General features: G+C 35.7%; 1 protein-coding gene across 4 annotated transcripts in view; it reads left to right on the forward strand.

The window, feature by feature from the left end:
• Positions 1–26322, forward strand: part of BRWD3 (bromodomain and WD repeat domain containing 3) — a 130236-nt gene extending 103914 nt beyond the window's left edge. For all 4 annotated transcript variants that reach the window (XM_011970792.1, XM_011970791.1, XM_011970793.1 and 1 more), the window contains 16 exons: positions 3257–3381; positions 4112–4194; positions 7330–7441; positions 8230–8291; positions 8399–8554; positions 9198–9318; positions 10287–10412; positions 10527–10605; positions 12239–12295; positions 13321–13461; positions 14330–14404; positions 15709–15861; positions 17381–17544; positions 17931–18028; positions 18551–18709; positions 22993–26322. In XM_011970792.1, coding sequence (XP_011826182.1) covers positions 3257–3381; positions 4112–4194; positions 7330–7441; positions 8230–8291; positions 8399–8554; positions 9198–9318; positions 10287–10412; positions 10527–10605; positions 12239–12295; positions 13321–13461; positions 14330–14404; positions 15709–15861; positions 17381–17544; positions 17931–18028; positions 18551–18709; positions 22993–23747 — 2466 coding nt within the window. In that variant the 3' untranslated portion in view covers positions 23748–26322. The remainder of the gene's footprint in view (positions 1–3256; positions 3382–4111; positions 4195–7329; positions 7442–8229; positions 8292–8398; positions 8555–9197; positions 9319–10286; positions 10413–10526; positions 10606–12238; positions 12296–13320; positions 13462–14329; positions 14405–15708; positions 15862–17380; positions 17545–17930; positions 18029–18550; positions 18710–22992) is intronic.
• The last annotated feature ends 1665 nt before the right edge of the window (positions 26323–27987 follow it).

Genomic DNA, 27987 nt, shown 5'->3' on the forward strand with positions numbered 1-27987 from the left:
TATATGTTTCTTAAAATTTGTATGCTATTTTCTATTGTCTAGTCTATACTAGTCCATAATTAGAGCAAAGCAGGAGTTCCCTTGTGTGGATATTTTCTCTAATCAGCAACTTTGTATGTTCTGGATGCTTTATAAACTGAGAGTGTAGACTATAAACACTCTCAAGGTTCTGACAGCTTTGGTATATATTAAATATGATAAATCACAATAAGCCCCGAAACTTATGGTGTTTTGTAAAATAGCTGTTTTAATATATTACCCATGTAGCTACATATATAATACCCATGTGGCTCCATACTTTATGGAGAATGATTTTGTCAATAAATATTTCATTCATTTGTACATATATATGTGTGTCTATATATGCACACATGCACATACAGACAGACATAGGTATACATTCACCACCATTTCTACCTAGGTTTATTTGTGTTTCAGTTTGGTTTTCTGAACAAGAGACTAAAGGGCCATTTTATGATAGTTTTCCAGGTAAATGAAGGGTTGTGTGATGATTCTTGACAGGAAGGATATAAGAGAGAATATGTATATTTATTTATTTATTTTTTATTTCTTTTGAGACAGAGTCTCACTCTGTTGCCCAGGTTGGAGTGCAGTGGCCCTATCTCGCCTCACTGCAACCTCCGCCTCCGGGGTTCAAGTGATTCTTCTGCCTCAGCCTCCTGAGTAGCTGGGATTACAGGCACATGCCACCACGCCTGGCTAATTTTTGTATTTTTATTGGAGACGGGATTTCGCCATGTTGACCAGGCTAGTCTTGAACTCCTGACCTCAGCGTGATCCACCCGCCTCAGCTTCCCAAAGTGCTGGGATACAGGCATGAGCCACCGTGCCCAGCTGAGAATATGTATATTTATTAAAATAAAGATTTGATTTAGATGTTTGTAAAACTTTTTATTAATGTCATCAGGTGGTAAAGTAGCTTATCACGTGAGCTTTACATAATCATCTTCTGGAAGATAGGGACAGCTCCCATCTATTCTGCATCAAGTAAAAGTTGAGTTCTTCTTTAGATTCACAGGACTGAATAAAACATGTGATTTCTTACTTTTTTTTTTTTTTAAAAAAAAAAAAACAGAGTCTTACTCTGTCACCCAGGCTGGAGTGCAGTAGAGCGATCTCCACTCACTGCAACCTCTGCCTCCCAGGTGCAAGCAATTCTCCTGCCTCAGCCTCTCGAGTAGCTGGGATTACAGGCGCCCACCACCACGCCTGTCTAATTTTTGCCTTTTTAGTAAAGATGAGGTTTCACCATGTTGGCCAGGCCGGTCTCAAACTCCTGACCTCAGGTGATCCACCCTCCTTGGCCTCCAAAAGTGCTGGGATTAGAGGAATGAGCTGCCGCATCCAGCCACGTTCTTTCTTTTTATCCTAACCTTGTTGTTCTAGGAAATTGTAGGAGCAGCTTATATATGGTAAATGAGCTTAGCCTTTGGAATAAGACCTGGATTTCAATTGTAGCTCTGCTATATGCTAGTATATAACTTTAAGCAGGACCCTATACCTACAAAGATCAGTTTTGCCATCAGTTAAATGTGACTAATAATTAGTGAATGTGTATGATTATTGTAAGATCATATCCAGAATCTATAAGGAACTTAACAAGCATAAAAACAAACAATCTCATTAAAAAATGGGTAAAGGACATGAACAGACACTTCTTAAAAGAAAATGTATAAGTGGCCAACAAACATGTGAAAAAATGCTAAAACATCACTTATCATTAGGGAAATGCAAATCAAAACCACAAGATACCATCTCACACCAGTCAGAATGGGTATTATTAAAAAGTCAAAACAGGCCGGGCGCGGTGGCTCAAGCCTGTAATCCCAGCACTTTGGGAGGCCGAGATGGGCGGATCACGAGGTCAGGAGATCGAGACCATCCTGGCTAACACGGTGAAACCCCGTCTCTACTAAGAAATACAAAAAATAGCCGGGCGAGGTGGCAGCGCCTGTAGTCCCAGCTACTCGGGAGACTGAGGCCGGAGAATGGCGTGAACCCGGGAGGCGGAGCTTGCAGTGAACTGAGATCCGGCCACTGCACTCCAGCCTGGGCGACAGCGCGAGACTCCGTCTCAAAAAAAAAAAAAAAAAAAAAAAAAAGTCAAAACAAACAAACAGATGCTTGTGAAGTTGTGGAGAGGGGAGAATACTTATCCACTACTGGTGGGAATGTGAATTAGTTCAGCCACTGTGGAAAGCAGTCTGGAGATTTCTCAGAAAACTTAAAGTAGAACTACCCAAATTCCATTACTGGATGTATATCCAAAGGAATATAAATTGTTCTACTGTGAAGACACATGCACACGCATGTTCATCATAGCACTATTCACAATAGCAAAGACATGGAATCAATCTAGATGCCCGTCAGTGGTAGACTGGATAAAAAAAAAATGTACATATACATCATGGAATACTATGTAGCTCTAAAAAAATGAGATCATGGCCTTTACAGCAACATAGATGAAGCTGAAGGCCATTATTGTAAGTAAAACAGCTAAAAAACAAAAAATCAAATACTACATGCCCTCACTTACAAATGGGTACTAAACAGTTGGACAATTGGACATGTAGATGGAAATGATAGACACTGGGGACTCCAAAGGAAGGGAGATTAGGAGAGGGATAGGGTTTAAAAAATTAGCTATTTGGTACAATGGTTACTCTTTGGAGGATGGGTACACTAGAAACTCAAACCCCACCATTATGCAATATATCCATGTAACAAACCTGCACGTGTACCCCATGAATCTAAAGTAAAACAAAAACAGCAAAAAAGATAATGTTGTAGATATTAAAAAGTATAAGTCTTCACCCCAAACATGTACACGTACATATATACCTGTATGCTTATATACTGTGTTTTTGCTAGGGGAGTGATTTTTAACCAGAGCATCATACTGCACTAGGGAGTTTTTCCAAAATAGATATATTACCAAGCTGTACCCCAAACATAGAATTCGATTCTATAGGTATAGGATTTCAGAACATTAAATTTGAAGCGTTTCCCCAGGTGATGTGGCTGCTCATTCTTGGTTTAGAGCCTTGCACTAAACTACAACCTGCTATTAAGAGTTAAGAGCCATGTCTTATTACCTTTAACACTTAGTGTAGTGCCTGGCATTTAGAGAATCTTCAGATATTAATAAATTATTCAAGTAATAATGAAATACTATGCAAATGTTAAGTAATTATTTATATTGAAAGTAATAATTTATTGGTATTCTCATGAATAGGAGCAAGAGTTTGTTAAGATTGTAGGAATCAAATATGAGGTTGGCCCACCCACACTGTGCTGCTTGAAGCTTGCATTTCTGGACCCAATTTCAGGCAAAATGACTGGAGAATCTTTTTCCATTAAGTGAGTAGTTATCTCTGGGTCTCTGTGTTTGAGTTTGTGTATTTTAATACCTATTGTATATTCTACAGAGTACAGGGCTCAATGGGAGAGAAAACACTATAGCATTCTGTACTACAGGGTTTAGAATTATAAAGACCAGAGTTTAATTCCTAGTTTGTTTCTCCATTTTATTTATATTTGTGTGTGTGTGTGTGTGTATGTATTTATGTTATGGATAGTTAGATAGATAGGTTCATAAGCAAGTTACTTAACCTCTCTGAATTTGTGTCTTCATTTGTAAAATGGAAATGGTAATCTCTTCCTAAAGATTATTGTGAGGCATCAAAGACAAACCTTTATAATTCCCTAATCGAATGTTTGAAACATGGTAGTTGCTTTTATTTCTGTTAATAATAACAGGAATAATAAGTCAGAGACTCTTTATGTGAAGCTGAGTTTAAAATGTAAGGAGATTAAAGAACATTAATTCATACTCCTTAATATAAAATACCTCATATTAATGTTTATAAACCTGTATTGGCATCTTTATATTTTTAAAGTAATATGACAGTAGGCAGGGCACTCTCAAACAGATCAGATAAGATGGTGTTTAAGTAAAGGCATTTCTAGGGACTGTGAGGTTTGCACAATTTTCTTAATGGGTCTACAATAAACATATATCCTTGGACATTTAGCAATATATATTGTTATATCTCTATATTGATTCATATGTACTTTATTTTCTGTATAGGTATCATGACATGCCAGATGTCATTGACTTCCTTGTGCTACATCAGTTTTATAATGAAGCCAAAGAAAGGAACTGGCAGATTGGTAAGTATAGAATTGTTTTTTAATAACTATTAAGCTTAGGTACAGTAAGTAACTTTTTAACTGTGATTGAACAGAAAGAAACTAGCTTATCATTTAGCTGAAAAAAGCTATCAGAGAAACTAGAAAACTTAAGTTAAAATTTCCTTTTAGTTATTTCTCATGCACATTGTATGTGGCATATAATCTCTAAACCTTCTGCAAATATCTACTCTATTAGTATACAAATAGGAATATAAAGAAAATTCGCAAATGTCAGTTGCCCTAAAATAGAGCACTTTACACTTAGGTTCTAAAACAGATGATTACTGATTGTGATTTGTTTCCTTTTTTCCTTCTTCCATCTTTGTTTCCCTCCCTGTCACCTTCCCACCCTCTTTTGCTCCTTTACCTTCCTTCCTTTTCTTTTTTGATTATAAAAAACAGTATAACAATAATGTAAAGGAAAACATTTTAAAAGTTAAAGAAATTTGCTTATAGCTCTATTGTGTAACAATACAATACAGAACATAAGGATTTTTAAACTACTGACTTTTTTGCACACTTAATTACTTTGGCCTGAATTTTAAAAATCTAATTGTAGCCATACGTATTAGTTCATTTTCACACTGCTATAAAGATACTACCTGAGACTGGGTAATTTATAAAGAAAAAATTGTTTATTTCACAGTTCCACATGACTCGGGAGGCCTTAGGAAATTTACAATCATGGCAGAAGGCAAAAGGGAAGCAAGACTTTCTTCATATGGCTGCAGGAGACAGAGAGTTAGAAGGGGAAGTGCCACACTTTCAAACCATCAGATCTTGTGAAAACTCACTTACCATCACGAGAAGAGCATGAGGGAAATTGCCCCTATAATCCAATCAGCTCCCACCAAGTCCCTCCCCGGATGCGAGGGGATTAGATTTCAAGATGAGATTATGGTGGGGACACAGAACCTAGCCATGTCATTCAGCCCCTGGCCCCTCCCAAATCTCATGTCCTCATTTCAAAACCAATCAACAATCCCCCAAAGTCTTAACTCATTCCAGCATTAACTCGAAAGTCCACGTCCAAAGTATCATCTGAGACAAGGCAAGTCACTTCTGCCTATGAACAAGTTTGTTACTTGCTAGATATAATGGGGGTACAGGCATTGGATAAATACACCCATTCCAAATGGGAGAAATTGGCCAAAACGAAGGGACTGAAGGCTCCATGCAAGTCTGAAATCCAGCGGGGCAGTTAAATTTTAAAGCTCCCAAATGATCTCCTCTGACTCCATGTCTCACATCCAGGTCACGCTGATGCAAGAGGTGGGTTCCCATGCTCTTGGGCAGCTCCATCCCTGTGACTTTGCAGGGTATATCCCCTTTCCCAGCTGCTTTCACAGGCTGGCGTTGAGTGTCTGCAGCTTTTCCAGGCACACTGTGCATGCTGTCGGTGAATCTGCCATTCTGGGGTCTGGAGGACGGTGACCCTCTTCTCACAACTCCACTAGGCAGTGCCCCAGTGGGGGCTCTGTATGGGGGCTCCAACCCCACATTTGCCTTCTGCACTGCCCTAGCAGAGATTCTCCATGAGGACTCTGCCCCGGCAGCAGACTTTTACCTGGATATGCAGGCATTTTCATACATCCTCTGAAATCTAGGTGGAGGTTCCCAAACCTCAATTCTTGACTTCTATGCATCTGCAGGCCCAACACCACGTGGAAGCTACCAAGGTTTGGGGCTTGCAACCTTTGAAACAACAGCCTGAGCAATACCTTGACCCCTTTTATTCATGGCTGGAGCTGGAGCAGCTGGCAAACAGAGCACCAAGTTCCAAGTGTGCACAGAGCAGGGGGGCAGCCCCAAGAAACCATTTTTTCCTTCTAGGCCCCGGGGCTTGTGATGGGAGGGGCTGCCTTGAAGAGCTCTGACATGCTCTGGAGACATTTTCCCCATTTTCTTGATGATTAACATTTGACTCCTAGTTACTTATGCAAATTTCTGTAGCTGGCTTGAATTTCTCCTCAGAAAATGGGTTTTTCTTTTTCTTTTTTTTTGAGACAGAGTCTCGCTCTGTCGCCCAGGCTGGAGTGCAGTGGCCAGATCTCAGCTCACTGCAAGCTCCGCCTCCCGGGTTTATGCCATTCTCCTGCCTCAGCCTCCCGAGTAGCTGGGACTACAGGCACCCGCCACCTCGCCCTGCAAGGTTTTTGTATTTTTTAGTAGAGATGGGGTTTCACCGTGTTAGCCAGGATGGTCTTGATCTCCTGACCTCGTGATCTGCCCGTCTCGGCCTCCCAAAGTGCTGGGATTACAGGCTTGAGCCACCATGCCCGGCCAGGTTTTTCTTTTTTATTGTATCAGTCATCAGGCTGCAAAATTTCTGAACTTTAATGCTCTGTTTCCCTTTTAAAGATAAGTTTCAATTCCAAACAATATCTTTGTGAATACATAAAACTGAATACTTTTAACAGCAGCCAAGTCACTCCTTGAATGCTTTACTGCTTAGAAATGTCTTCCACCAGATACCTTAAATCATCTATCTCAAGTTCAAGGTTCCACAGATCTCTAGGGCATGGGCAAAATGCTGCCTGTGTCTTTACTATAGCATAGCATGTGTGACCTTTACTCTAGTTCCCAATAAGTTCCTGATCTCCATCTGAGACCACCTCAACCTGGACTTCATTGTTCATATGACTATTAGCATTTTGGTCAAAACCATTTAACAAGTCTCTAGGAAGTTCCAAACTTTCCTACATCTTCCTTGATTTATAGCCTGCCTTGAAGATCTGTAATACACAAACTAGTATGAAGAGATTTTTAAAGAAAGCTAAAAGCAAGATAGAAGAATCAATTGCATTTATGTACATATGTAATACAATAAGAAGTGTGCCTAATGATGATGCTAAGGAATTGAAAAAGTTATCATTTATTTAAGAAGACGTGGTCATATGTAATTTATTTCAGAAAGATTTCTACCACTTGGAAATCAAAATACATGAAGAGGTTAAAATGTAAAATAATCACTTATCTCGAAAACCTAGATGGAAGCTTCTGATAATGCTAGATACAATGTTACTTCTGTAGTCGACAAAAAGCAGTAATTTAGAGTGGGAACAGAGCTAATGTTCTCAAGAGCATCCTTTTAAAAATTTTAAAACATTATAGGTGATAGATTCCGCAGTATAATAGATGACGCCTGGTGGTTTGGAACTGTGGAGAGTCAGCAGCCTTTTCAACCAGAGTATCCTGATAGTTCTTTCCAGTGTTATAGTGTTCAGTAAGTATGTTTATGATCTTTTATGCCTAATATGATATTGTAGTAGTATGTGGACTTTTAAAAACCTCCACCAGGAGTAATGCCCTTTTATCTGACTTATCTAGTCTCACAATACCTGTACCTGTAAAGAAGAAATTTGATGGTAAAGTGCTCAGTTTTTCCCTTGTTTTAGTCAAAGCAAAGTTCTTTGTTTTCTTTGACTAAAACAAAGGAATAACTAAACACTTTATTTCTACCTCTTTTATTGTCTGCATTTTTTATTAACTATTTCTGCTTCAGACAAGAATTGCAACCATTTTTTAATGGGAAATACGGAAACTAATTTACTACTTAAAGTAATTGTTATTGCTGGAATATAGCAATGAATATTAGTACTTAGTCTTTTGTTTAGTCATATGAATTCTAGGCAGAGGTGGTTGCCTCATGTTTGGAAGTACTATTTGTTTGCAACATTTACTTTAATTCTTCTTGAAAATCCAGAGTTGTAAGATTGCTAACGAATAAATCCTCTCAAGAATGATAGAAGAAATGTTCATTCTATGAGGACTGACTTTTAGTCTCTGTATTGACTAAAAGTAGGCTTTCTGCCCTCTAAGTTTCATAGAGATGGACCATGTTTTCTCTATTAGAAGTTTATTGTTATCTGTATATAACCAGAGTTGTACTTTCAAGACAACTGTATTGCCCTTTTCAAATCTCACCCCCAAGAGGTCATGTAAAATTGTGGTAGTATATGAAAGGAAGTACTCTATGATTAATTTGATTTGCATCTTCTTATTTTTTAATAGCTGGGACAATAATGAGAGAGAAAAGATGAGCCCCTGGGATATGGAGCCAATTCCAGAAGGAAGTAAATATGCTTTTAAAAATGAATTATAATTCTTTTAAAAGTAAAATGATATTCATGTGATACTGGAAACTAATTTTTTTCTGATTTTTTTTTAATCTTATACCTAGCTGCCTTTCCAGATGAAGTTGGTGCTGGTGTCCCTGTCTCCCAGGAAGAATTGACTGCTTTGCTATACAAACCCCAGGAAGGAGAGTGGGGGGCTCATTCCAGAGATGAAGAATGTGAACGGGTTATTCAGGGCATCAACCACCTTCTTTCCCTGGGTATGATGAATGTGAAAAAATTTTAGGAGCATGCAGAGGAGCTAGAAAAATCAGCAGAAATTTTAAGTTCTACAAAAGGATATACGGTTTCTCACTGTACACTTTAAACTCAAGAAGCACAGTGATTCTAGTTTTAATATTAACAGTTTTATATGCTTGGCCAAAGTAATAACTGATAATTTTCTTTAAACAATCTGGGGGATAATAGTAAGGTAACCATGTAAGTGTCTATTTCCTTTTTGCATCACTTTGATTCTCTAGCTATTCCCTGAGCCTGACTTTGGATGGGTTTTTTGGTAAGGACAGTGGATGAGTAATGTATTTTACCCACGTGAATAGTTAAATTTTCTAAAACATGTCACTTGAGAAGTTTGGCATTTATCTAGGAAAGACAGAAATCTGAAGTTAAACCCAGTGCTCCTCTAATTTTGTTTTACCTGATTTGAACCAGTGTATCATGCATGATTCATAGATATGATATCCAAATATAAAGAATAACATTCTGTTTGTATAATGGAATCCTCATGGTTTTAGAAATGTAGTATATCACCCTCCCTTCTTGTTTATATATGAATAAATGTTTGTTACCATGAGATGTTAATGTCCTTTATAGCTACCTTATTTGATTTTGATGATTTTGTAGATTTTGCCAGCCCTTTTGCTGTTCCAGTGGATCTCAGTGCCTACCCCTTGTATTGTACTGTAGTTGCTTATCCAACTGACCTCAATACCATCAGGCGGAGACTTGAAAATCGCTTTTACAGGTCTGTTTTTTTTTTAATCACTTATTATAAAATTTATAGCTTTATGGCTTTTGCTTTCCTTTTTGAGATCTGTGTTTTCATAGTATAACATGATCATCCAAAAGATCCACACCAAAATTTCCTTTAAAAATTTAGAACATTAATTTCCCTTTATTTAGTAGATTCTCACTCTTGGGGATAGAGAAGAAAGGCTGAGAGGAAAATATGGGTAGTACAAATGGTGTGTAAAACAAAAACTACATTTAACTTTAGTTTATTAAAGGCAATTTAAGTGGTTTGTGGATTCATCATGATTAAGGTGCTACTGATTTGGAGCATGTTTAAATCCTCTGTTGGAAAATTTGGTCACAGTTAATTAGATTTAGTTACCAGCCCTGAAATATATACAGGAAAGGAGCCAAGTAATTTTTTTCTTTGTTTTGGTTGGGATGGGAGATGATTATGGGAAGGCAGTAGAGGGCATTTCTTGGTCCATCTCTCATCCAAGTCTCCTACTGACCACAGTATTCCATGACTGGTTAATCTGCCTTTGCAATTGAGAACTGGTTATATTTTCATAACATATTATTTTGATTTGATATTTATATCATAAAAGTAATTAGATAAAAATCTGTCATTTTTTAGAATCTGGTTTTTTTTGTTGTTGTTGTTGCTCTTCTTGGTTCTTCCCCTGAAAACTAAAGTAAACATTCTTTTGACCTTGTCAAATGACTCTTTACCCATAATGTCCTAGGTCAGTTTAAGTTTTGTATATACATTCCAGTGGTTCAAAATCCCTGCTTGTGCTTTAAATACTGTAACTATATCATCTCCTTTTAGTGCTCATCAATCAAATATATTGAGTTATATGCATATTGGAACACCTTTGACATATTATGTTTAAGTACGTATTTGTTCCATATTGTATATTCCTAAAATATACTCTAAATATATCAGCCAAGACTAACAGAGTATTTTTTGTTTCACAGGAGAATATCAGCATTAATGTGGGAGGTACGCTATATTGAGCATAATGCCAGGACTTTCAATGAGCCAGACAGTCCTATAGTTAAAGCAGCTAAAATTGTAACTGATGTCTTACTTCGATTTATTGGGTAAGAAGCAGTTTTAGCTTCCAGAGAATCTAACTTAAGGTTTTTAAAAAATGAATTTAAAAAAATTAATTGAAAACTTGTAAAAATTACTGAAGCTATTGACTTGTTTCTTAGGGATCAGAGCTGTACTGATATACTGGATACTTATAATAAAATTAAAGCAGAAGAACGAAACAGTACTGATGCAGAGGAGGTAAGAATCACAGCATGATTAGTAGGAATGAGTTACTTTTCTCTTATTTGAAGTACAGTATTATGTGTAAATGTTGTAATTGGCCATGAACAGCAAAACAGATTTTTGAAAGCTGGCTGAATGCCAGCGTCTTCTAAAGTGTACTTAGATGGCATATATCAAAAATAAAATAGTGCTGCAAGGTTTATTCAGAGACAGGGGGCCAGTCATCATATTTGACACAGTGGGTGTAAATGATGAGAAATCAACACTTTATTTTCAACATTTAGAAACAAGACAAGTGCTCAATATTTTAAAAGAATACTTAGTTGATGGAAATTTCAGTAAGGATGTTATTTTCTATATGCTGTATAGAAAATATTAAAGTATTTTAAAGTTTCAGGCTTGAAAGTCTAAATTTTCAGTAGTTTCGTGAAATTGCTACTCGATTTCCTTTGTGAAAATTTATAAAGATAAACCAGACTCTTCTGAATGAAATGGAAGTAGTACGCAGCAGACCCTCATATTCCTGATTTCCCCCTATGTTTCTAATTTACACAAAGCCGTATTTGACTGGAGGTTATGATCGAAACAAAAACCAAAATAGAGGTTGGAACAATATTGGAAAGTGGTAATTCACAAATCTTTACTGGAAAACAATTCATCCCAGGGATGAGTGACTCACATGTGCTAGATTGTGTTGCAGTGGCATGAGATATTTTGCATGTTTATATTATTTATACTGTTAATCTCCAGAATGGTAAATCTCCAATGCTGTTTTTTAAATTTTTTCATGAAAGTGTGTCTGACAATGAAATATATTATTACAGTTAAATGTTATTTACATAATAAGGAAAACATGATATACCAATGAGATATTATTATAGTTTCTTGACACCTAAGAAAAATCTATCACTAATATTTTTTATATTTTCTTATATATTCCTTATATTTTCTCTGACCTTTCACATAAATGTATTTTAGCTCGAAATTTGGTGTAGCAGGAATTTCACCTCAGAGTAGCACTGTTTGGGTTAAAATAGAAAACTTAAGTAAAAATATAACTCAACAGCTTTATTTTATTAGAAAGGAGTACCAATATCTCATGAGCTACTTTTGATTTTCTACTACATATTACCCAGTATTTCACCATCACTAGTGGTGCTTGGGTCTTGACTCTTCGCATTAAAAAAATTATGCCTTCGAGTGATACTTAACTGAAATAGATCTCTTTCCTATAGGAAAATATAAATGCATATTATATGAGATCTATTTCTTGAAATGGCAATGGAGTAATCATGAATAATTAATAATTGTATATTAAATGAGCATGTCATATAGAATAAGGTTTTTAAAAATTACTAACACTTAGGTACAATTTTAGCAAATAGCAACCACTATACTGTTCCCCTCCTTTCCGATTCTTATTTAAAGAGAAACCTTGTTTAATTCTTCTTCCAGTATATTTTCCAGCTTGTACACTGCATATTGGGAAAGTTTGGCGTGAGTCTCCCTCTATCTTTTGTTCTACTTGCTGCTTCAGTGGGGGAAGTTAACTGTGATTTTATTTCCCATTTATTTGTAAATGTCCATCTAATTTATATGACTTTGAATGTAACTTACAGTCTTTTCCCACTCTTCCTTTTTAATTTAGGATACAGAAATGGTTGATTTAGATTCAGACGGTCCTGGTACTTCATCTGGAAGAAGGGTGAGTAAATAAGTGAACTGCTGAGGAGATGCGTTTTCAGGTTTCCTGTGTCAGTGATCCCTAAGACCAACCCCATTTTTGGAGAATTGCTAGAAGGATTCTTGTAACTAAGTATATTAGGTATGCTCATTGATAAGATTTACTACAGTGATGCAGTAAGGGTACCCAGTTGAGTAATGGGGGAAAAGACACCGGCAGAGTCTGGAGAAATTTATGTACAGGCTTCCTTATGCTATTAATATCTTTCCCCTGTGTGGGGTCACAGCATGTGTGTGATTAGAGACTCAGTCCCCAAAGATTTTACTGGGGGCTGGTTATTTGGGTACCCTCTAACTATCACATACTGAGATTCCAGATTCCCAGAAGAAATCAGGTATTCAGCACAAATCACATTGTTTATACTGTCTAGGGGCAGTAAACTGTCTTAATAATTTAGGAAGCCGTTCAAATGCCAAGTTCCCAAATGCCAGCCAAGGCAACCTTGGAAGCAAGCTCTGGCCTACTTTGTTAACTCTTTTGTGCAGACTTCTGCTCTATAATAATTAGACATGTAGTTATTTTATATAAGGAACAATATATTTTGAAATACTGAAAGAGATCGTAACAAAATCAAATGGTACAGAACAGAATTTATCATGACCTCAAAGGATTTCTGGGAAACAAAAATCATTCAAGTGTTGCTTTGAGAAAAATATGATGCCATTGTCAAGTATACTTAACTACCAGCAAATATTAAGGCATTATAACTTGATCTTGTAGAGGAAGGAAGCATTTGTTCCTCTGTACCTTATTTGAAGTTCAGATTTGAGTACTAGAATTCTTGCGATTTCCATGAATATAATGTCTAGGTTTTTTTGCTCATTAATTATTTTTGCCAGTGAAAATACTGTCTGATTTAAGCTAAGAATCTAGAATAGCAGCTGCGCTATATATATACAGATAGATATATTAACATTAGGGACTCATGAGAAAATCAATTGAGTTAAGGAAAGATCTTTTACATATAACTCTATTAAAATCTGTAGGTCAAATGCCGAGGCAGAAGACAGTCTTTAAAGTGTAATCCTGATGCTTGGAAAAAACAATGCAAAGAACTATTGAGCCTCATTTATGAACGTGAAGACTCAGAGCCATTTCGACAGCCAGCCGATCTTCTTTCTTACCCAGTAAGCATACAGTAGTTTAAATAATTGTCAGTATGATAATTTCCCATAAATGTCCATGCTAAAATCTAGATAAGAGCAATGTTCTCACTCCCTACTTTCCTTTCTTTTTTTCCAATCTTTTGATTGTGAAAGTAGTAGTGTGACTAGTTGATTTTTTAAAAAATGCCATTGTGTCTTCAGTGTGTAAATTATACAGTTGTAAAAGAAAAATTTGAATCAGAGTTCATTTGCTATTCTTTCCCACTTTTATTTCAGATGTTTATTTAATACATTTTACTAAACTCGAATACACCTCTGTACACTGTAGATGTTTGGTGACATGTCAATCCTGTGTAATTTATACTGAATGTGTTATCAATATGGCCACTTAGAGTAACCAGTATACCAGTATGACATTTCTTTTCAATGAAGGTAAAAGGATGACAACTTTGATTGTAGGATTTATTTTCTGGGAGTGTATCTATTCACTGAGGTAGTATAGATAGCAAATCTATTTTAACTTTTTCAGAGAAGAGGTACAGCACTATTTTAGAAATACATCAGACCATCCTATGAGCTTACTACACATTGGTATTCTCTGTATACTGTGAGTCTCAGTTGGGAAAAAATATCATTCAAATAAGGAACAAGATTGTGTTCAACAGAATTTGTTTGTTTGCTTGTAGGGAGTTTGGGTAAAATAAATTAGTCTTGTGTTTTTCATAGCAAAGGAGAATGACGAATGTATAATTCCTTCACCTAAAGGTACAGCCAATAAAAACATGATTCCAGTGTATGAATCTTTGAGACTTAAGTCATAATTGTATTACATGTCTTGATATTTTGTTATAGTTGTCTGGAAACCAGTATATACTCTTTACCCTAATAGGGTTATCAGGAGCAAGAGGGAGAATCCTCAGAGTCTATTGTTCCAGAAAGACAACAAGATTCATCTCTTTCTGAGGTAGGCCTGGTAGTCTCTTAAAAGACGTACTGATTGTTTTTACTTTCTAAACTGTCCATACTGTACATGAACCTTTTATAATTTGTTAAGACTGCCTTCTAACTCTGCACCCTTTTTACCTTTGTTTGATTTTTTGATCATTTATTTTTTGTTCCTCTTTCTGAATCAACATGTGTTCTCAAGATTGTTCTTTGTGTCCTCCTTGTAAATGTTTACTTTTTTATGTAGATCTGAAGCTACTGTAGCAGAGTAGAAAACATCAGTTACACAATATAATTGTGTCTGTATTGCAGCTGATTATTCCCACTGGAACTTCATTCAGCAAGCAGGCTGAGTCTCTTAAATTTTGTTCATCATACTACACAAGTTCTAACATAAGCCATACTGTGTGTTAGAATACACTTCTGTTTTTTTATGATTTAAGAAAATAAGATATATTTAGAACATTTGTGATTTCTCATACTTTGAAAAATATTTTCTCTCTGTTTATAATACCTTTTATCTGTCCCCTTCTGGCTTTTTGGCTTTTCCTAGGAGGGAAATGTGGAGATTTTACTTCTTGATGATTCTAAATACAATAAGGAATCTAATACTGAGTATGGTTTTCACTCTGAAACTTGTTTTTGAGGCTTGTAGCATATATAGGAATTAAATTTCAGATGTAACTCCATCTGATAACCCTAGGAAAATCTTTACTGGATTTAGGTTAAAATGGAATGTCTCCTCTTCCCTAATCAAAATCAAATGAATTATGGACCTATAAGATGGAATCCCTTCGATGAAGCAAAGGTATCACATTGATTTAAAATCAAAAAGGAGAAAGGCACAAACATGACCAACTTGACTTTGTCCCTTAAGTAATGACACTTAAGTAGAATGTTCTTATAGCAAGGAATCGTGGAAATATGTAGCTAATTTGTAGAGTGGAACAATTTAATGATATGTGAATAATCCCATCTTTTATCATTAAACAGTGTGCTGGGGTTTTGGAGGTTGTATCAGCCTTTAAGCAAGACATGGAAGCTGTAGAGATGAAGCCAACGGCTATGGATTTTCTATTCTTTCCCTTCGTAGTTTTTTATGGTTATTACTGTAGTGTGAGGGCTAAGGCTTTCCCACAGACTTCTGCTGTTTTTATGAGCCACCGAAAGATGTTTTGGGGTTGTGGGGAGGTAGGTGGCACATTGAAAAACAATGTGTTTATCTCATGGTGGATTGTAGTAGGTGATACCAATTGTAGTCCCATTGTATTCCTTAATATTGCTATGCAGTTTGAGTATTTAATAACACATTCTTCTTTGTAGGATTATCAAGATGTTATAGATACTCCTGTGGACTTCAGCACTGTGAAAGAAACTTTGGAAGCAGGAAACTATGGTAGTCCTCTGGAATTTTATAAGGATGTTCGCCAAATATTCAACAACTCCAAAGCTTATACCTCTAATAAAAAGTCAAGGGTATGATTATTAGTTGGGTTAATTATCAGGCAGTTTTCTTTAACCAGTTACTGAAATTTGATCCTCAGTATCTTTTTTGAAATATGGATTGCTTGTTAGGCATGCATAAAGATATATTTAGCAGTCATTCTGAAATTAACCGCCTTTTCCTTTCTCTTACTTGTCTCTTTACTCTTTAATAATAATTATTTATAGCTACTAGAGAAAGAACAAGGAGAGGAGAGATAGTAATTTGAGTACACTTTAATATGTCTAATAAGTGACTTAATAAATAGAAAGGGGATTGACAGTGTTAATTTATGTGAAATATTTTTATTAGCTCTGAATATGTATGTTCCATTTATTCTAACAGATAATAAACCATCTTGGGAAGTTGTAACTGCTTATTTATATTCACATTTAATATTTTCCCTATATTTTGTCAGAACTTAAAGTATATTCAGAATAGAAAAATAGTCATTATTTTTTTCTTTTGAAATCACTGGTATCTGATTAACTTTTAATCAGTTGCACAGTAAATATATACTTGTGTACTTCCACTTTATGGAAAATGCATTTCCACTAATTTCTGCAAACATAATTTGTTTACACTTGCTTCCCCTCCCCCTTGATCCTGATTGCTAGAGTGAAATTTTCTATAGAAAGTTTGGGAAACACAGAGAAGTATAAAGAAGGAAACAAAAATCACCTGTGAAACCTATCACCTATTTTTACTTACAGTTACTGTTTACTTCCAGGATTTTCTACATTAACACATACATCTACATATGTTTATATATTCTTTATAATAGTAGATTTCGTATTTTGAAGCATTTTTTGTTACTTAAGTATTATGAATGTTTTCCTGTGTCGTCATGACTCTTTGAAAACAAGGTTTTTAATGGTATTCTGTTGTGTGGTTGTTTTATGTTATACTAACCAGTGTTCTTTGGCTAGAGATTTAGGTTGTTTCCAGTTATTCATTTTACATGAATAATGCTATAGGTAATATCTTTAACATTCTTGAATATAATTTTTTATGTATATAATTCTGTGGTATTTCCTAGGGACAAATTCCCAGAAGTAAAATTATTAGCCAAAGGATGTGTGTATCTTTAAGGTTTTTTAGTACAGACTGTATATTGTCCTTTAGAATGCTGTTTCAATTTATATTCTCTCTTGCATTGTATCAGAGTCTTTTTTTTCTACCCTTTAGAACATTGAATACTATATTTGAAAAACATTTATTTTTAGGTGAAAATGGTATCCTACTTTAGTTATTTGAGAAGAATTTTTCTTTTTTTTAATTATTATACTTTAAGTTCTAGGGTACATGTGCATAACGTGCAGGTCTGTTACATATGTACACTTGTGCCATGTTGCTGTGCTGCACCCATCAACTCGTCAGCACCCGAGAAGAATTTTTCAAGTGAACAAATATTTTGTCCGTAATGATGATGCTTAATATTGGTCTAGGCATGTTTATACCTTTTTAAAAAATACAAAACTAGTTAAGACTATATAATTTCTGCCTTCTCAGATTTATAGCATGATGCTGCGATTATCTGCCTTATTTGAAAGTCATATCAAAAATATCATCTCTGAGTATAAGTCAGCAATCCAGAGTCAGAAGAGGAGAAGGCCACGGTACAGAAAACGTCTAAGAAGCAGCAGCAGTTCGTTATCTAGTAGTGGAGCACCTAGGTATCATTACATTGATACAACATTTTTTTGTTCTCAAAGCATTTTGTGTGTATTACCTAATTTATGAAAGTTGATGAATAGTTTGAGGAGATCCCAAGAGGTCTTTTTGTTTGTTTGTTTCCTAAACTCTTATGCCTATGTAGAGTTAGTAACCAAAAGAACTATTTATGTGGATTTTACTATCCCAGAAACTTTTTTTTTAATTTTAATGATTGAAATTTCACTGTCAAATTATCTATTTCAAGCATTTTACATGAACTTTAGGGCATTTCCTCTTTGGTCAGCTAATACCTGACCTTGATACCTCTTTGTATCATACTGTCTATCATAATATGTTGCTAACAGAAAAAAAAAAAATGCTCGTTGTTACGTATTTTTACTTCCAGTCCAAAAGGGAAGCAGAAACAAATGAAGTTGCAGCCTAAAAATGACCAGAATACCTCAGTATCTTATGCCAGGACTAGCTCTCCTTTCTCATCTCCTGGTAAATATGTCTTTTGTTTTTGGTGTTCTGTATCTCAGTATAATTCTGATGTTAGGGATATGGAAGAGGCAGCATGGTTTATAGTGCAAAGAACAATGGATTTAGGTTTTTAAACGTTGTGTTTTATTCCCAATTCTACTTGCTAGTTTTGTGTCCCTGAGTATGACATTAGGCCGTATGATTAATTTTCTTTATTAGACTACATGAAAAGTCTCTTAGTTTTAAAATTTTATGATTAAATGATTAATGTCTATAATATCTCAGAACACTCATCTATAATATATTTACCAACGTAATATTTGAAAATTTGTGATGTGCAATTGGACAAGTTTTTCTGACATTCAACCATTTGTTCTCAAAATATTCATATCATTTTGTTAGAGAAATTTGTAATTTTGGTGTTGGAATAGAGAAACTTATAATGTTGGTGTTGGAATAAAATAAGAGAGAGATGGTTTTAAAAAGTAGCCTTTCCTGAAAAGATGATAATTATGTTAGTATTAAAATCTTTTAAAATGCAAGTTTCAGATGCTGCTGAAGGGCTTTCACTATATCTACTTGATGATGAGCCAGATGGGCCATTTTCTTCATCGAGCTTTGGTGGATATAGCCGAAGTGGAAATAGCCATGACCCAGGGAAAGCCAAATCATTGCGGAATAGAGTTTTGCCAGTTAAACAAGGTAGGAAATAAATACGGGACAAGACATTTATTATTTATTTCTTTATGACAGAAGATAAATCATTTAAAAGCTGACATATTGGCATAGTAAAAACTAGTGTATCCTTAGAGTTAATGAGAATTTTGTCACATATGAGTCAGATAGCATTTCATATTCATAACTGGGAACAGGCCATTAATAGATTTCCAATAGCTATTTTCAAATGTATTTTAGTCATAAAATAAAATGTAAAATGGGGCCAGGCATGGTGGCTCACACCTGTAATCCCAGCACTTTCAGAAGCCGAGGTAGGAGGATCACTTGAGGCCAGGAAATTGAGATCAGCCTGGACAACAAAGCAAGACCTAATCTCTACCAAAAAAAAAAAAAAAAAAGTAAAAATTAGCCACATGTGGTGGCACATAACTCCCAGCTACTTGGGAAACTGAGGTGGGAGAAGCGCTTGAGCCAGGAGTAGGAGACTACGGTGAGCTATGATTGTGCCACTGCACTCCAGCCTGTGTGACAGAGTGAGACTCTATCTCAAAAATAAATAAATAAAATAAAAGGAATTGGGAGAAAAAACTAAATGAAGAGTTCTTTCCCCAAGCACATGAAAACACATTTAGGATTTTTCATTTATTAAACCATATTAATAAGAAAGGAGAGTTTCCAAAGTCATCTTTAAACAGGTCTCATATTTTTGTGGCCCACTGCAGTAAAAATATGAGTCTGGGCTGAGAAATGAGCCTTCTTTCAGTCAACAGCCACTTCTACCACCTTCCTTAAGGTTTTCCAGTTATATAAGTCAGATATCCTCTTCCCTAGGGGCCTGCTGTATCACAAAGTCAGTGGTTTTCAGACTGTGCCCTGCCCGTTTCTGGGGCATCCACAAAAGTACTTCAGGCATTCTCAGAAGAACCTTCTGCATTTAACCAGACAGTTCTGTTTGTTATTTCATATAAGGAAATGCTATTTTACTTTTTATTAGGAGAAAAATGTTCACTGCTTGAAAAGAAATCACTGACCTAATTCATTATGTGCCTCTATTTTGGACCATGCAAGGGACATCAATTATCATAAATATTTGAAGTTTATTGTTACTCAAACTTTCTTCTTATACTTAGTCCTATATTAGGGACTTTGAATGTATTCAAAGAAAGTTCTTTTTTTTTTTTTTTTTGAGACGGAGTCTTGCTCTGTCACCCAGGCTGGAGTGCAGTGGCCGGATCTCAGCTCACTACAAGCTCCTCCTCTCGGGTTCACGCCATTCTCCTGCCTCAGCCTCCCCAGTAGCTGGGACTACGGGCACCCGCCACTTCGCCCGGCTAGTTTTTTGTATTTTTTAGTAGAGACAGGGTTTCACCGTGTTAGCCAGGATGGTCTCGATCTCCTGACCTCATGATCCGCCCGTCTCGGCCTCCCAAAGTGCTGGGATTACAGGCTTGAGCCACCGCACCCGGCCAGAAAGTTCTAACATGTTCAGCTATTTGAAGTTTGTGAATAATATTTAATATGCTTTTTCAAATAATTTTATTGGAATATACGTTTAATTTTATATACATTTTAATGCAAGATTAAGTAGCTTATCCATTGTTATTTAACTATCAAATAACTTAAAAATAGGCTTTTCCAAAGATATTTTATAGTGGCTATGTAAGAAATATTGAAACATATTTGATTACTTGAAAATAATTAGTGCCTTTGTCTTTCCCAATTTATATCTTTAGTGTCTCCTCTGATCTTGCATACTTATGCCATTGCCTTTTTTTCATTTTACTCTTCCTTCCACTGCCAAGATTAATCCATGTTTCCTTCATCTATTTTGCTTTTCCCATCCACAGAGTCGTTTATCCTTTGTAGTATGGTGTCTGTCCCGACCACTCTTCAAAAGCTGTTCTCGAACTCATCAGTACTCTTCAGTGGCCAGCTAGTGTCGTTTTTTAGTTTTTAACTTCTCAATCTCTGTATCATTGCATGTTGTTGATTACCTTCTCTATGAACTCTACTCTTAAGCTTCTATACTCTATTGATTAGCTTATATCTTTTATTTCTGTTTCTTCTCTTTGCAGAGTTTGCCACTGTTTTTTGTTTGCTTGTTTTTGTCTTCCACAAATAAAGGAATCTAATGACTGCATCCGTCATCTTGACGTGATGACTCTCCAAATGTATATGCACCGCTTAGATATCTCTTTATTCTATTAGAATAATTTCCAAGTGCTTCCTTAAAAAATTAAAAAAAAAATCTTCGGTTGCTTATCATCTTTGCATCTCCAACTTGCTTCTTTTTCTTTGCTCACTATTTTAGTTAATGGTATCACCATCTTTCTTGCCACCCAGCTTAAAATTTCAGTGTTTTTTGACTCTTCATTTACCCCTCATACCTAGTCAGTTGCCAAGTTTTGTGAATTCCACAACTCTTTAATACCACTTAAACCTTCTGTGTAGTTTCTACTGCTGTCACCCTAGTCTCCAGCCTAGAGTATTAGTCAGCTTGGGTTTCCATAACAAGATACCACAGACTGGGTGGCTTAAACAGCAGACATTCATTTTCTCACAGAGCTGGAGGCTCGATCCAATGTCAAGGTGCCATATAGGTGTGTATCTGATAAGGGCTTTTTCCCTGGCTTCTATATGTCCACCTTCTTGCTTTGTCCTCATGTGACCTTGCCTCTACAGAGAGATGGAGGGAAATACCTCTAGTATCTCTTCTTCTTCCTGTAAGAACGTCAGTCCTGTTGAGTTATAGTCCCACCTATATAACCTCATTTAACCTTAATTACCTCCTTAAATGCCCTAATCTCCAAATGTAGTCGCTTCAGAGGTTAGGGCTTCCACGAATTTTGAAGGGATGCAATTCAGTCCGTAACACCCAGACTTATTACATTAATCTTGTAATTATCTTCAGCCCTAATCTTACTTCTTTTCAATTCTTCCAGTCTGCTCTCTTGATTCCTTCCTACCTCACTGGCTGGTCTTCCATTTTATTTGTTGGTTCTTCTTTATCTTTAAATATTTGAACATCTCAGGTCTCAGTCTTCAGCCACCTTGTCTGTCTTTACTTACTCATTCAGTGAGCTCTCGTAGTTCTCATTACCCTAAATATTATCTCTACTGAAAATTTCCACAATTATATCTCTAGCTCCACCCTCTCCCCTGAGCTCCAGACTGGTGTTTATTTCTTTCTTTTTTTTTTTTTTTAAAAAGTCTTTCCTGGGATCTGTGTCAACATCTAAAATGGAATCTTGATTTTTCCAGTGCCCTGCTCAAACCTGTTGCTCCTTCAGTGTTCTCTACCTCAAAATATCTCTACCATTCACCCAGTTGCTTAGACCATAAAACCTAGCAGTCAGTCTTCATTCTGTGCTTGACACTTGACATATGATCTGTCAGCAAGTCCCATCAGTTCAGCCTTTGAAATGTTTCTCTAGAAGGAAATATTCCAAATATAGTCACTTATCATCACATCTATTGACATATCCTTCATCATGTCTTACCTAGAATACTGCACTGGACACCCAAACAGTCTCTCCTTCCACTTTCAGTCTTGCCTCCTCTGTGATCTTTTTTATATACAGCAACCATACCATTTTAAAAATATAAATCAGATTCTTTCTCCAGCTTACAATTCTCCACTGGCACTCATCTCCTACCACTCACTGTTTTTCTATTCCACTATGGTTATACTGGCTTGCTTTCTGTTCCCTCCTCTGGAATGTTCTTTCCCTACATCTGACTTCATTCAGTTATTTCTTCTAATACTACCTCTGTAGAGAAGTCTTCCCTATCTAAAATACACTCCCTTCTACACATAAATACTCTTTTTAAAAATCCTCTTTATAACATGTCTGTGTGAAATTTTATTATTAATTTATCACTTTATTATCTTTCAAGGTATTCCCACTAAAATACAGATTCCAAGAGCAAGGACTGTCCCTTTCATTGCCATATTCAAATCTTCTAGCAATGCCTTGCTAATAGTAGACAATGAATAAAAATTTATTGACCAAATGAATGAAACTAATTCATGTTCTCAGATAATTCTTCCTGAAGTAGGCCCTTAAAACTTCTGCCTAAACCTCATTGCCATCATTCCACCCCCATAATCTCCTCCCCCTCCCAAAAAAGCAGACAAAAATGAACACTTTAATATCTTATATTTTGAAGAAATTTAAATTCTTACTCTGACACCCTCTGTGATTTTATTCCACGTATTTTTGGGAACTGTAGACTGTCTTTGAACCTAAATAACCATTTTGTCAATGTTGAAGCTTAACAATTAAAAATCATTTATTTTAATTTAGATCACTCCCTTGATGGACCCCTTACAAATGGTGATGGCAGAGAGCCCCGGACAGGAATCAAGAGAAAACTACTTAGTGCATCAGAAGAAGATGAAAACATGGGAGGAGAAGATAAAGAGAAAAAAGAAACAAAAGAGAAGTCTCATTTATCCACCTCAGAAAGTGGAGAGTTAGGATCCAGTTTAAGTTCTGAAAGTACCTGTGGTTCTGACTCTGACTCTGAATCAACTTCCAGAACAGATCAAGATTACGTAGATGGAGACCATGATTATAGCAAATTCATACAAACCAGACCTAAAAGAAAACTCAGAAAGCAACATGGCAATGGAAAAAGAAATTGGAAGACCAGAGGCACAGGAGGAAGAGGCAGATGGGGAAGATGGGGTAGATGGAGTAGAGGAGGCAGAGGAAGAGGAGGCAGGGGACGAGGGAGTAGAGGAAGAGGTGGAGGTGGCACTAGGGGGAGGGGAAGAGGGAGAGGAGGAAGAGGTGCTTCTAGAGGAGCTACCAGAGCCAAGCGAGCACGTATTGCAGATGATGAATTTGATACCATGTTTTCAGGACGTTTCAGTAGACTGCCTCGAATTAAAACAAGAAACCAAGGCAGGAGGACTGTTTTATATAATGATGATTCTGATAATGACAATTTTGTGTCCACTGAGGATCCTCTGAATCTTGGTACATCCAGATCAGGCAGAGTGCGTAAAATGACAGAAAAAGCCAGGGTTAGCCATCTCATGGGATGGAATTATTAACAGTTAATAAATTTAGAATAACTTAAAAAATTCAATGGCCTTCTACTGCAGGGAATTTACCAGGAAATCTACAAAGCAAGTTGTGTGGGGACTTCTGCTTCCTTTCACATTGGTGCTTTTCCATTTATGCCAGTATACATTTGTTTCAAGACTTTTGATCTCCACACTTCATTTGTTCAAATAAGCCTTACTCATTAGGCCTTAAATTAAAAGAAATTCTGCCCACACACACACACACACAAACACACACACACACACACGAAACACAACACAGACACACTACAGATTTACTACATTAAAGGAGCATTCAGCTTCTTAAGAGTAGCATGACATTTTTATCTCAATAGAATAGCCCTCTTTTGCTTTTGTATCACAGAAGTATAGCACCTTCTTACAGAGTTTTATATAGTTTGTTTTTGCCATTTTGATTCCTATACCCAGTAATAATAACTTTTGCACAATACACCAATCCTAAAGGCAGCTATTAAATGTTTACAGTTTCTATATTGTAAGAGCGATCTGGATTATTTTACTCTTCCCAGGCCAAACTTTCATGACTTGTACTGAACTGAAGTATATATTTATACTACAGTTTTTTGGGGGGTGGGGGGATCTTGATATGCTTTTCATTGATTTGCATAATTCACGTTAAAGGTGAGAAAGGGTTGGTGCCTTGTAAATATGTAGCAGATCTTCGTGGTGTGTTCTGATGTGTGCATTAACTTTATTAAAAAAGAATACTTGAGGTATCAATCTAGACAAGGTGCCAAATGCAAAAGTTTCCTGCATCAATTTTTTTTCCTATCACATTTTATTGCATTAATAGAATTTGTGTAGCTTAAATAACTTAAACATTTGAAAAATCCTCATCCACAAAGAACAACTTCTTTGAACAGTAGCTCAGCTACCTCTTAACTACAACTACTGGAAACATTAAGGAAAATAGATGCTGTTATTCCTTACTGACTAAGGAGAAATAGAACAAGCTTAGTAGGAATGAATACCCATAAGTTATAAGCTGAGAGGTTGTTAATAATTGTATTGGCTCTCAAATTAATAATTGTAATTAACAAACTTTCATAAGTATAGTATGCTCTACCTTAGACTTTCTTAGAACATGAACATATTTGTGTAAGTAGACTTGGGCTACTGCTCATATATTTCTGCTCCACTTACCATTTAACAGCTGTGAGTTACTGGTTTTCATTTGAATCTTAAAATTTAACAAAGCACCTAGTTTGAGTTGGAATGTTTTGGCTAGCTAGTATTATGAATCAACTTATAGATTCTGCTCATATCATTCCAAAGGGTTCTTCTGTTCTAGTCTTTCAGGAAAGAACCTTATTGCACTGCACACTGATGTTGTGAATCATTATTTTATAGATAAAAAGCATCTTTAAAAACCCTTATTGTCTTGTTTACAGCAGTAGAGTGCACATGGTTCCATAAGTGAGCTTGAGTTTCAAGGTCAATTTTAGTCCCCAAATTTAATATTACAGATTTGTTGATTTGTTAGATACTTACATTTCTGAGGTAAGAGGGATAATATCAATTTATGTTTCTGTAACAGCAAATTTGTTGCACTTAGATCAGGCTCATGGGATAAAACAGACTTCTTAGTGTATACCTAGCTATCCCAGGATTTTTCTTAAGCTAATGTGTTTGTCTCATGCTTTCAATCATTTCATGCATCTGAAAACCCTTAAGTGCAGAGGAAGGTGTACACACATAAAACTTTGCTTTTTTGGTAGGGTCGGCAGTAGGGTTATTCTTGGACTAACATCTTTAAGCAGTTTTCACTTGCAGTAGAAATGATGTTCAGGCTTTAAGAGAAAGTATTGTTGTGAATTGTTAATGGCACTAACTTCTGTTACTAGACAGCAGACCAAGCTATTTTTTTGTTGTAGTCTTTTTTTCACTAAACCAAAACTACTACTGGTTGTAACTCAGCTGCCACTTTTAACCATAGTAGAGATTCAAAACGTTCCTATTTGAAACTACATTTGGTTTTTCCTAAAACGTGCTGTTTCAGTTATTTATCTCTTGGGCATTTAGACTAAATCGTGCCTGTATTCCTGAAATCAATAATACTTTGGCCTATCCTGATCTAAGTAACATAGTTACTTAAATTCCTGGATATACCCAAATATGGATCACATGTATCATTTTAGTGTGAAATTTTTTGTTGACATTCTTCTATGAAGAGCTGACCTCTTGAAATGTAGAAGAATTGACATTTGTGTGATTTTGGCTATCTGGAGCTTTATTTATAATTTATTTTGAAAAATAAAAATGCCACATTTATTTCCCAAATGTCAAGATTTTCTAGAATTAGATAATTAGAATAATAAGGCTGAAGACATTTTAAAGCATATTTTATATGTAGTGAAATACTGTGAAAATATTAGTGAACAGCACTTTGCTGTAATGTTTATTTCAGTTATTAAGATTTAAAGAGTTAGTCATCAGGGTATGTTAGATAAACATAGTTATCATTTATTAAACAAACAGATAATTTTCTGTTTGCATGCAAATTATTTTAATAAGTGTGAAAATAAAAGTTTGGAAGATAGTATTTTTACTTTTATATCTGGACTTTTTTCCCCCCAATTTACACTTTGCTTTCTTGTAATACCACCTCCTGTGAATGTGTTGTAATTAGTATCACATTGATTACTTTATCATTTTAATTTCTTTGAGGCCCTTTAAACTTACGTAAAATCTGGGTCCAGCCATAGCAAAGCAAGTAGGAAATGAACAAAGAATTTTGAAGAAAAGCCTAAATCTTAAATTGCTAAGAAAAACCACTGTTATATTTAGGCCCATGAGAGCATATACATGTATAAACCTAATCCTATGCTAGATATGAATAGTCAGTGAGCTGTAATATTTCTCATAAATGCTAATAATGTTTAAATTCCCAGCTTTAAGATCTTAGTGTGTGTATATATTTATAAAATCTGAACTGTGTGTTTCTTCTATGGCTTACTGTGTGTTTCTCTTTCAGCAATAGGATGCTCTCTCAAACATTCACTAGCCTACTAGCCCAATTACTAAATTTTTGTATATGTGTGTTTGTGCACTTGTATGTGTGTAAAGTTTTTTCCCCAACTTGACACACCTTATCTCCGACATTCAAAAAAAGAGAACATTTTGTATGGAGGACAGTCTACCAACTTTTTGCCTCTGTACAGCTCTTAGCCTGTATATTTACTGCTTGATCATCCATTTCATTATGCCTTCTAGATAACCAGTCCAGATTTTATCATGTATCTGTGTCCCTCTATTCTTTTTGTTTCCCTTTTTAATTTTTTTTCTTTTTTTTCCCCTCCCCAGAAGTCAGACTTGTGTTGGAATTCTTCTCTATAACACTTTGTTTCACCCAGATGCAAAGTAACAAAGTAACTGAGTAAAATTATAAATCTCATTCTGCACAACTGTGTGCTCAGCTATTTAACTCAGCCTTCTAATGCTTTGAAGTACATTTCAGTTATTTATGTTTTTGTTGTTTTTGTTTTAATCCCATAGATTGTCATCAGACAATAATAGAGTGATTGAAAGAGAAAGATGTAAATGCCACTTCTAACTTTTTGATAAAACTTTTTTGAGCATTTTTCAAAAATTTGTGTGTTTCTGGTAATGGGGAATTGAAACACCTTTTGCTTGTTTATGTATGTTGGGAATCATTTTATGTACATTTACCAACTGGTACGTATCTTCAAGTTGGAATTTTCACATCCATAAAAGGGAGACTTGCATCATATATAATTTTCAGTATACTTTGCTGTCCAGCCTTTTAAACAATTACAGTCATATTTTGAGTTCTGAGATGAATAGTTCTAGGGGAAGGGATGGAACTTTTGACACGTAAAGTCCATTGTTTTAAATGCTAACCCCATCCCCAATATTTTTGTGGAGCGTGAGACTTTATGAAAGGTTTATCAGAAATAGAATATTCTAAGGTCACTTTTATGGCTTGTTTCAAAAATTAGTATGAAAGTATTTTCATGCTTTTTTGTTTCTCATCTTTTAGCAAAGCTTCTTTACCAAGTTTTGATTAAATTCCAACATAAAATTAAGTTTTTTCATGGTGCTATATTTTGTGGAATATGGGTAGCACTCAGGTTTCTTTCTTTTCTTTTCTCTTTTCTTTTCCCCTTCCTTCCTTCCTCCTTTCCTTCCTTCTTTCTTTCCTTTGTTCCTTCGTTCTTTCCTCCCTTCCTCCCTCTCTTCCTTCCTT

This window comes from Mandrillus leucophaeus, unplaced genomic scaffold, assembly GCF_000951045.1.
Source record: "Mandrillus leucophaeus isolate KB7577 unplaced genomic scaffold, Mleu.le_1.0 Scaffold972, whole genome shotgun sequence".
In the NCBI taxonomy this organism is placed as follows: Eukaryota; Metazoa; Chordata; class Mammalia; order Primates; family Cercopithecidae; genus Mandrillus; species Mandrillus leucophaeus.